This window comes from Lactuca virosa, chromosome 9, assembly GCF_052849685.1.
Source record: "Lactuca virosa cultivar CGN04683 chromosome 9, Lactuca_virosa_CGN04683_v6, whole genome shotgun sequence".
Classification (NCBI taxonomy): domain Eukaryota; kingdom Viridiplantae; phylum Streptophyta; class Magnoliopsida; order Asterales; family Asteraceae; genus Lactuca; species Lactuca virosa.
The window spans coordinates 78,155,972-78,166,696 of record NC_136434.1 but is presented as its reverse complement, the minus strand read 5'-3'; the positions used below and the strand labels follow the sequence as shown (position 1 = coordinate 78,166,696).

General features: G+C 32.8%; 2 protein-coding genes across 4 annotated transcripts; one reads left to right on the top strand and one right to left on the bottom strand.

Annotated features, from left to right (window-relative positions):
- Positions 1-726: 726 nt before the first annotated feature.
- Positions 727-8,527, top strand: LOC145139767 (sporulation-specific protein). 3 transcript variants are annotated; one of them, XM_079073475.1, is made up of 12 exons: positions 727-946; positions 1,334-1,395; positions 1,906-2,008; positions 2,097-2,297; positions 2,380-2,502; positions 2,638-2,675; positions 2,782-2,887; positions 2,998-7,338; positions 7,422-7,544; positions 7,618-7,713; positions 7,798-7,940; positions 8,035-8,527. In XM_079073475.1, the coding sequence occupies exons 3-12, from the start codon at positions 1,931-1,933 to the stop codon at positions 8,342-8,344; spliced, it is 5,559 nt and encodes a 1,852-aa protein (XP_078929601.1). In that variant the 5' UTR covers positions 727-946; positions 1,334-1,395; positions 1,906-1,930; the 3' UTR covers positions 8,345-8,527. The 3 variants fall into 3 exon arrangements, with proteins under 3 accessions (XP_078929601.1, XP_078929602.1, XP_078929600.1); XM_079073476.1 differs by lacking the exon at positions 1,334-1,395; XM_079073474.1 differs by lacking the exon at positions 727-946 and having other exon boundaries at positions 972-1,395.
- A 347-nt stretch (positions 8,528-8,874) lies between these two features.
- Positions 8,875-10,468, bottom strand: LOC145135844 (membrane-anchored ubiquitin-fold protein 3-like). The gene is made up of 3 exons (XM_079070047.1): positions 9,847-10,468; positions 9,516-9,686; positions 8,875-9,263 (listed from the first exon to the last, which is right to left on the bottom strand). The coding sequence occupies exons 1-3, from the start codon at positions 9,974-9,976 to the stop codon at positions 9,211-9,213; spliced, it is 354 nt and encodes a 117-aa protein (XP_078926173.1). The 5' UTR covers positions 9,977-10,468; the 3' UTR covers positions 8,875-9,210.
- Between the last annotated feature and the right edge of the window lie 257 nt (positions 10,469-10,725).

Genomic DNA, 10,725 nt, shown 5'->3' with positions numbered 1-10,725 from the left:
TTCTTCCATCTGGGTTCTCACAATTCGCGTTAGGGTCATCACATGAGGCGTCAATGCGATTAAACAAACCAAATCTGATATAGTGAGTTTCAAATACTTGACACCAAGCATTGTATTTGAGATGATCAAGATCAAGAACAATACATGCATAAGCTTTTTATGTTGGTAATGCCATATGATTTTTCTAGGGAAGGAAGGTTGTCTTTGTTTCAGGTCATGAAAGTCGAAGGAGGGAAAGACAAAGAGAGAAAGGGAGACCGACTCGAAGAGGGGTAGAGAAGTACGACTAGGGATCAATGCAAACGTTAATCAATAGATAGGTAGATTTATTACAAATTCACAATATTAGATATTTTCTATCCACTGATTTATGAAAGTTAATTTGATGATTATCAAAATCTTATTTTTAGCAACCTTATTTTTAAAATTGAGTTACTTTTCTAGATTTCCGGTAAAGAAATGGATTTGCAATCTAAAAGAAAAGAAATCTCTTTAAATCACGTGATCACAAGAAATATGAGCAAATATGGTATCTTTACTTCAATAGATCTTTTTTGTTATGAAAAAAAAAGAAAAAAGAAATTTCATCTAACAAAAACATGAACACAAACACAAGTAAACCACAAGAACATGGTTGAGTAATTAATTCGGAACAATCACAAGCTTTGGCGGGATGCCAATTGTTTTTATTTTTCACTTTATATAAAAATAAAGTTATAATTTCAAGTTTCAACCTTTTGAACAGTGTAACGCCCTCTCTCTCTTTCTCTCTCTTTGCCTGTGATGTTTGACATCTTTTTCCTCATTTTGATTGCGAATTGATTCAAAAAATCAAATACCCATTTGAATTTTACTGGTTTTTCACGCTTCCCATCGCACTATCTTTGTCAGATTCCCTAATTTTGCTTCCATTGCAAGTTCCACATCTCAGATCCCGCATTGTTAGGTAACATAATGCTCATATCTATCTATTCAATACCTTCTTTGATTTCTGTAAGTATACATCGACTGTGATGTTTCATCTCTAGTGTTCTCTTTCTTTCAATTTTTGGTACTTTTCAGTAATTTCCAGAAGTGGGTTTCTAAATTTGATGTAAATGTTTAAACCATGAAGACGACATGATGTTTTGTTTTTTACTTATTTCTCATTAAATTACGGAAGTGGGTTTCACACTGTTCTTCCCATTTTCTACATTTCCTGTAACTGTTCCATGAAAAAGGGGTTTCCCCCTTTGAATATCTTCTACTTTGAATGCACATGTTGGGGCATTTTTGATTTCTTCCTTTTGATTTTTTTAAATACTCTTTTTCTATTCCCTTTTGCTCGATTCAGTTCGTGTTCATACTACTTGGGGTTTCCGGATCAGACTCGATTTCATCATTAACTTGAAGAAGGTAAGCATACACTCTGGTTTTCAGCTCATTTTTTGTCGGATCACGAAGAAAGTCAATGTGGGTTGTCTGCAATTGTTGAATTATTCAAAGATCTGGGTTTTATGCATCACAAATCTTGACCTACCGGGGGAATTTTTTGTTTTCTCATAGTAGAATCGAGTTTAATCGAAAGTAGATTCAAAAGCCGAATCTCAATCAGGGTTTTACCACATTACGTACTTACTGCTTTTTGTAACATTTTACTTTTTCTTTTTGGACATCAATTTAGCCTAAGACATGTTTGAGCATCAGAACATGATTAATCATCTTTAAGATCTTTTCACCTTTATTATTAATTACCTTTTCGTTTTATAACTCCATGACATTGAAAACCACCATGGTCCATGGGTCCCTTCCTAAGGTACCACCACTAATGTGAAAAGTATAACTTCTAAAGCACACAAATTTCTAGATTCCTATACAAGTTTTCCATTTGATTCTTGAATCCCTAAATTATTATTATTATTATAGGTCTTGATACATTGATTATCAAATAATGTCAAGAGTTACCAAATGGAAAGTTGAGAAGGCTAAAGTCAAAGTTGTTTTTCGGCTCCAATTTCATGCTACACAAGTAAGTTTTATTCATTTCCATTTTTAATCCAATTTCTTCAATATATAATTGACCCTTTTCACTTAAAATGTTAATGGTTATGTTTTAGATTCCACAAAGTGGATGGGAGAAGCTATTTATATCTTTTATTCCTACTGAAACTGGAAAAGCAATTGCAAAAACAAGCAAAGCAAATGTAAAAAATGGGAGTTGCAAATGGGCAGATCCTATTTATGAAACTACAAGGCTTTTAATCGATTCTAAGAGCAAACAATATGATGATAAGCTCTACAAACTTGTTGTGGGAATGGTAGGTTTCCTTTTTTTGCTTTTGTATAATTGCAAGAATAATTGATTTTTGATTATTGAATATTACATATAATTAATTTCAGGGTACTTCAAGATCTAGCATCTTGGGTGAGGCTACAATCAACCTTGCTGATTATGCTGATGCATCACAACCATCTGTTATCAATCTCCCACTTCATGGATCTGATCTTGGAACCATTTTGCATGTAAGAAACCCTAAATTCTTATACACTATTGAATTCACAATTCACTTTTCTTGAATCTTGAATCAACAACTTCTTCAGAGTTCAGATAAAATCTTGTTTATCATTTCACAATTGACATAAATCTTTTGGTTTCAGGTTACAGTTCAGCTACTAACAGCTAAAACTGGTTTCAGGTATAACTTTTTGAAAAGATGAAATGCAAGATTAGATTTAGATTTCTTTACTAATAAGTACTTATTATTGGTATTAATTATTAAATGATTTGTTACTTTAATGCAGAGAATTTGAGCAGCAAAGGGATAAAGGGCTGCAAAGAGAGAGCGAATCAAGTGCTGCCAAATCACCATCTTCAGATTCACTGATACTTGATGATCAACTTAACAAGGTTAGAGTTTAGATCAGCATAATATACTTTTACTTTTTACAATTTTACCCTTGATTGTTACTCCTACAATCCTTCATGTTCCCTGAATCATTTCCTTTTGCTTTCAATAGGTAAAGACACAAAGACAAGTGAGACCACATTCTAAAGACCTTGTAAATGAAACAGGAATACATGAAGAATATTCAGATTCTCAAGTTACATGTGATGACTCATCAAACACATCAGAAAACTACAAGTATGATCCATCAATCACTCATGAAGTTGATAGCATCAAGAACAGGGTTACTAAGTCAGAAAAAAGAAACGGATCTGATGAATTGGCAATTGCTTATGAAGAGAATCAAAGGCTCAGAGGTAGCTTGGAGGTTGCTGAGTCATCGATTTCCGAGCTCAAAATGGAAGTAAACACTTTACAGAATCATGCAAATGAAATGTGTAAAGAAACACAAAATTTGCAACAAGAACTAGCTATTGAAGTTGCTTCAAGTCAAGAATTAATGAAAGAGGTTACAGATCTTAAATCAGAATGTTCAAGGTTCAAAAACGATCTACAACAGTTGAAAGAAATGAAATTAGAGAAAATACCAATTCTACCCCTTCAAGAACTGGGGTCTACATCAACAATTGACTCAACAGAAGGGCAAAATTTGGAACTTTTAAACGAGTTGAAGATAGCAAAAGCTGAAAGTGAAAGTCTTGTTAGAAAGATGGAACAAATGGAGTGTTACTATGAAGCACTTGTGCAAGATCTTGAAGAAAACCAAAAAAAGATTCTTGGAGAGTTTCAAAGCCTAAAAAACGAACACTCAACATGTGCTTACTCTATCAATGATCAGATGTTAAGATTTGATGAAGAAAGACGTGAATTGAGTTCCATTAATAAGGAGTTACAAAAAAGAGCTACAACTTCAGAATCAGCTCTGAAAAGGGCTCGATTGAATTACTCAATTGCAGTGAGTCAACTCCAAAAAGATCTTGACATGTTGTCTTTTCAAGTTTTGTCCATGTTTGAAACCAATCAGACTGTGATTAAAGAAGCTTTCTCAGATTCATCTCAAGGGCATGAAGATTTAGTTGATGATGATCACCGGAGTAAGAATCTTTCAGGTGGTGGTGATGTGCTTTCCGGTGACCTGAAAAAATCTTTAAGCTTGCAAGAAAATATATACAAGAAAGTGGAAGAAGAGCTTGGTGAAATGTGCTCTACAAATTTGTACTTAGATATGTACTCAGGGGCACTTTCGGAAACATTAATGGAAGCAGTTTGTCATATAAGAAAAACAAAAGAGAAATTACAAGAATTGGGACATGAGTTGGAGGTTTCGAATGAATCAAGGGATGTTTTGTTCATGAGATTGCAAACTGCCATTGAAGATGTTCATGCTGTGAATGCACAGAATGCGTATTATCTTTCAAAGTGTAATGATTTGCAATTGCAAAATCAAATGTTGGAAACGGATTTAGGAAATGTTTCAAGGGAAAACTTTTTGCTCATGGAAAAGATTACTGAATGTGAAGCGTTGGTTATGGAGTATAGAGTTTATAAAAGCAAACATGAAGTTGTTTCTGCTGAAAAACTTGAGGTTGAAAGTCTTTTAAAAGTACAAGTTTTTGATAATCAGAAGCTTCAAAAAGATTTGTCATCCGTGAAGGAAGAATTAGAAGCTTTCAGATCTCAAGTTCATAATCTTGAGAAGGAAAAAGATATGGCAAGATCAGAAGTTGATGATGTGAAGAGGAGATTCAAGAATGGTTTGCATGAAATGGTGATGAAATTAGGCAACCCGAATGAATCTTTGGAAAAGGTTCAATTCCAACTGGAATCGGTTTCAAACAAATTGAAAAACAGTTTGGAATCAGGTGAAAGACATTTGGAGAACAGTGAAGTGATTTTAAAGTACCTCTTGTCTTTGGAACTTGAGGTGGAAAGAATGTCATCAGAAGATAGAAACTTTGTTGACCAAGTCAAAGGATTGGAAGCAATAGTTGAAGAATTTGAAAAGAGTAAGTTGATTCTTTCTGAGTTGAAGCAAGAAAATCAAGATTTTGTTTTGGAGATTAATAGGATGAAAGAAAGCTTGAGATTTGTGAATGATGAATTGGGGGTTGAAAAGGACATAAAAGGGAAACTAGAGGGTATTGTTTCATGTCTGACCTTGGAACTTGAAAGTCAAAGATCAGAGGTTGACCATGTTAGGAAACTTTCATCAGATCAAGAATCAGAAAACTCAAGAGTTGTTCAACTTCTTGAACAACATGAAACTCAGATGCATAAAAGCATGATATGTGAAGATCTAAAACTTACTTTTGTTAAATCTCAATATGAAAGTAAGATCGAGGAGCTTGTCAAAAAGAATCTTGATGAAGAGGCAAAGTTGAATGATTTGATCACAAGTGAAGCTCGATATATCAAAGAAAACGAAAAGTTGTTGACAACAATTGAATCTCTTAGATTGGAATCAAACAATTCAATCAAACAATGGGAGGATAAAGTTGGAATTCTTGAGAAAGAGGTTGAGCAATTGAAGGAACTTCAAGTGAAACTTCATGATGCAGAAGCAAGATTGAATGAACATGTTGAAGAAAATGAGTTGTTGTCAAGAACCCTTAAGTCTCTTAGATTGGAACTTAAGGCTTCTATTGCTAACAATAATGAAATTTCAGAATCAAAAAGAATGCTTGAGATTAGTCTAATGGAGGTAAATAATGAGCAATTGAAACAACTTCAAGTGAAGCTTCATGAAATGGAAGCAAGATTGAATGAAGTTGTTGAAAGTGAAGCTTCTTATATCACAGAAAACGAGAAGTTGTCAACAACTCTTGAATCTCTTCATTTGGAATTGAAGGATTCAATTGCTCACAATGCTGAAATCTCAGAAGCCAATAACAAGTATGCTCTTGAGATAGGTCAACTGAAGGGCATTCTGGTCAAATCTGAGGTGGAAATCGAACAGAATCGTGAACTTCAAATCAAGCTTCATGATACAGAGGCAAGATTGAATGAATGTTTGGAAAATGAAGCTAGTTACATCAAAGAGAACAACAATTTGGAAAAAGATCTTGAATCTTGTAGATTGAAATTGGAGGCTTCAATTCTTCAAAATGCAGGAGTTTCAGAAGCTAATAAGGATCATGTTCTTGAGATAAGTCAACTGAAAGACAATTTGGTCAAATCTGAGGTGGAAATCGGGGAACTTCAAATGAAACTTCATGATACAGAGGCAAGATTGAACAATTGTTTGGAAAATGAAGCTCATTATATCAAAGAAAATGAGAAATTGTCAAGAACCCTAGAATCTGTTCGATTGGAATTAGAGGCTTCTATTGCTCAAAATGCTGAAATTTCAGAAGCCAATAATGAGCATGCTCTTGAGATAAGTCAATTGAAAGACATGTTGGTCAAATCTGAGTCAGAGATTGGACAGATTCATGAACTTCAAATGAAACTTCAAGATACAGAAGCAAGATTCAGCAATAGTATGGAAAATGAAGCTCATTACATTAAAGAGACAAAAAATCTAGCAACTAAACTTGAATCTTGTAGATTAGAGTTGCAGGAATCTATTGCTCATAATGAAGAAATTTCAAAATCAAATAACATAAAGGTGAAAATGCTCGAGGCTAGTTTGATGGAAGCGAAGCATGAGCTTGAAACAGAGCTTCTTGATGCAAAAGAAAGATTGGATCAAATTGTTGAAAGTGAGGCTTTTTATATTGCAGAAAATGAATCCCTAAGATCAGAGTTAGATGCTATCAAGAAAAAGATTACATTTTTGGAAAATAAAAAGGTGGTGGAGTCTACAGATGATGTGTTCTTTATGAGAGAAGAATCTGAGATTCTGTTGGTGGTTTTGAAAGCAAAGTTGGATGAACAGAATGATGAATTGATCATGATTCAGAATAAATGTAATGAACTTACACACAAGCTTTCTGAACAGATTCTGAAAACAGAAGAATTCAAGAATTTGTCTGTATATTTAAAGGAGATGAAAGAAAAAAGTGAGAAAAAAGAACCTGAAGGGCCTACAGAATCATTAAGAATGGCATTTATAAAAGAACAACATCAAGCAAAACTTCAAGAATTAAAACAACAGCTTTCTGTTTCCAAAAGACATGGTGAAGAAATGTTGTTTAAATTACAAGATGCCCTTGATGAAATTGAGAGCAGGAAGAAGTCTGAAGCTTTACAGTTGAAAAGAATTGAAGAATTGGAAGCTGAGGTCGAATCTGTAATTTCTGATAAACCTGATCATGATCGGATACAAGCTGAACTTGAATGTGCTATCTTGAGCCTTGAATGTTGCAAAGAAGAAAAAGAAAAGCTTGTTGCTTTATTACAAGAAAGTGAAGAGGAAAAGTCTAGAATTTCAGTTGAAGTTTCTTTGATGAAAGAGCAGATTTCCCAAAAAGACGAAAATGGTCATACGGGTGTAAATGGTGAATCCAAACAGGTAAAAAAAAGTTAATAAATAAAACTCATAAAAACTTTATTTTGTTAAATTTAGTTTTTATTTATTGAATATTAATCAAACAGAGAAGCATTCATGGTGAAGATGAAGAGAATTCATTGTCGAATGATTCAAAGCAATTAATGGTTGTTAATGATCAATTCAGAGCTCAACATTTAAGATCTTGCATGGAACAACTAGATGAAGAGGTATATTTTATTAAACTCTTGATCATTAAGTCATTATATAAGTTTTCTTACATTTTGTCTATAAAATTTTCAGTTGGAAAAAATGAAAAACGATAATTCGATTCTTCCATTGACTAATTATGATCCGGGATTTCAAGATTTACAAAAGGAACTTTCACAACTACAAAAGGTATGCATTTTTGATTTTACCATTAAAATGTAAAAAAAAAAAAGAAATCTTTTTTCTTTTCTTATGATTATTTTATTATTTAAGGCCAATGAAGAGTTAGGAAGCATATACCCTAATTTTATCGAATTCCCGGGAAACGGGAATGCATTACAACGGGTGCTTGCTTTAGAAATCGAGCTTGCAGAAGCACTTAGAACAAAGAAGAAATCAAGCATCCAATTCCAAAGGTAAAAGTCAAAGTCAAAGTCAAAGTCAAAAAGTCAAAGTTTTTGACTAAAAACTAACATGGGTTTTGGGTAATTTGGTGTGATATTGTGACAGTTCTTTCCTTAAACAACATAGTGATGAGGAGGCAGTGTTGAAGAGTTTTCGGGATATAAATGAATTGATTAAAGATATGTTGGAAATTAAAGGGAAGTATGTGAATGTTGAAAATGAATTGAAGGAAATGCATGAAAGATATTCAGAGTTAAGTTTGCAGCTTGCTGAGGTGGAAGGAGAGAGACAGAAGCTGATGATGACACTCAAGAATGTCAGATCTTCAAGGAATTTGCTTCGATCCAATCGTTCATCAATGGCTGTGAATGTGATTGAAGATCGAAAAATTAGTGAAAATGATGCACTTTTGTGAATTGTGAATAACAATCAATGAATCTTGGAATTCTTGATTATGATGATGGTGTAAATAGTATAAATTTCTCAATGGTTGTTAATGGGTTTTATTTATAACATTCAGAATATGCCCTTTTTTTGACTGTAATCTCCATGTAATTCATAGTTTTTTATATGTATAGTAAAGTTTATTCTTTTATTATGTAATGTTATGTTATTTTCTCTGATGCAATTAGGTTTTGTTTGTTACATTGGACAAAATTGTCAACATCTATTTTTGGTTATGGTAATTTTACAAGTTACATTATTAACCAATCATAACCAATTAAAATACATTATTACAAGTACAAATTATTATATTTAATACAATTATAAAATTAAATTAATTAGAAATATATAAAATCAAACTTGAAAAACCATTTGGGAAAGTTTAACACCAAAAAGTTTAAATGAATATTATAACATGTGTTGTTATACTATTCATTACACCAAAATGGTGCAATAATGGGTGTTTGATTAGAGCAAAATGGTGCAAAAAGATGTAAAAGATAGGATTTAATATTGGTCCCTTTTCAATTGACACAATCATTCAAGAATTATTGGAAAACTGAGGCATCCATGAAAGCCATAGGCTTTTAATTTCATAAGATATGACAACAATTTCTTTTAACATTCTTCTAATTGATCTAAAAGGTTTCTCTCTCTCTCTCTCTCTCTCTCTCTCTCTCTCTCTATATATATATATATATATATATATATATATATATATATATATATATATATATATATATAACATACAACCACATCTGCTTTCATCTTGAATCTTGAAATGTGCGAAAAAGAACATCTATCAAAGGCATAAACTTGATCAAATTGCCACCTTGATCACAGGATTGTGCATGAACAACTGCTCTTTTCAGGGGCATTTTGCGATTTTTCTGTTACAAAATCACAAAGAACATTTCAGAAATCTTGTTCCATAATCATAGTAGAAGTTTGACTTTCGATAGTCAAACTGATTAACTTTTAAACTACAAATTTGATATAAAATCTTTAAACTTTCAAGAGAATGATAACTTCAAAAGTTTAGGATTTGAATCCTGTTCAAACTCCCACTGCACACAGGAGGTTATCAATGGCGTTAACAAGTGAAATGACATAATTGCCCTTTGATATTAAGATCAAATTACCGCTGTTTTTGTCTGACAATGGAGGACGAACAACAACATGCATAGTGATGACACCTCCGGGAACTTCGCCTACAGGAGATCGAGATTCAGCAAGCGTTTTGTTGTTCTCCAGAATCTTTCCTGCGTTTATGAGCTTCATATCGTTTACTGTTTTTGGCCCATTTCCTATTTCTGTCGAAGTTTAAAAAGATAGTAAACAATCGAAGAATGTAAAACAATTAACGAGAGAATCAAATTAAGTAATCAACTCAGAAATCCCCATAGAACAACCCATCAATTTCACAAGATCTTGAAAGCAAGTAAAGTAATAGAGATGATGAAGGGAAATTACCTTTAGGCCATTGTGAAATGATTCTCTCTTTGAGATATGCGACAGTGGTTGTGGAATTGTATTTGCTTGGTGGAATATCACTGCCATCAGGTAACCTGAACTTGACTTCAATCAGTTCTTCAGCAGCCATTAAAACTTTACTTTAAATTTTCAAGAAAATTTGAAAAAGATGAAGCTTTTTCAAGGGGTATAGTGTGAACCCTAATATATCAAGACAACAACCCAGATTGAATCTGACAAGATTTCCACTAAAAACCAATCATTTTGTCAAAGGGTTTTTGTCAGTTCAACAGATTTGACTCAAGAACGACAAAGAAAGAGAAAATTAAGCAATCGAATTTCAAGAAAATATAGAAAAGATGAAACTTTAAGAAGGGTAAAGCATAAACCCTACTAAATCACAAGGTTTTGTGCTAAAAATCAATCATTTGGATTCCATTTTGTGTCAGTTTGAATAGCTTTAACCTGGGAAAACAGTGAAAGGGCAAAAGATAAGGAATCAAACAAGAACAAAGGTTTGGAATTGGGAATAGGAGATAGAGAGAAAGAATTGATTAAAGGGAATGAGATAGAGAGAATAAGAAGGTTTCTTGCTATAGAAAGAAAGTGAATAAAGTAAGAAAAATAATCCAACCTCTCTCCTTCTTACAGAAGGAAAAAAACTGTGATTTAAATTGTACTTTTCAATGGAAATTGACCAAGAAATTAATGTCCGATGTCATCATCGATCTTGCAATTGACACTTCAACTCAATTTGCAAAAGTGTTGGCTAAAAAAAAACACCATTATTATTTTATCATATAGAGACCCTTAATATGGAAATTGAGAAACCTAACCACAATTTGAGTTAATAGATTGCTTGGTTGCTTTTTCTTACAT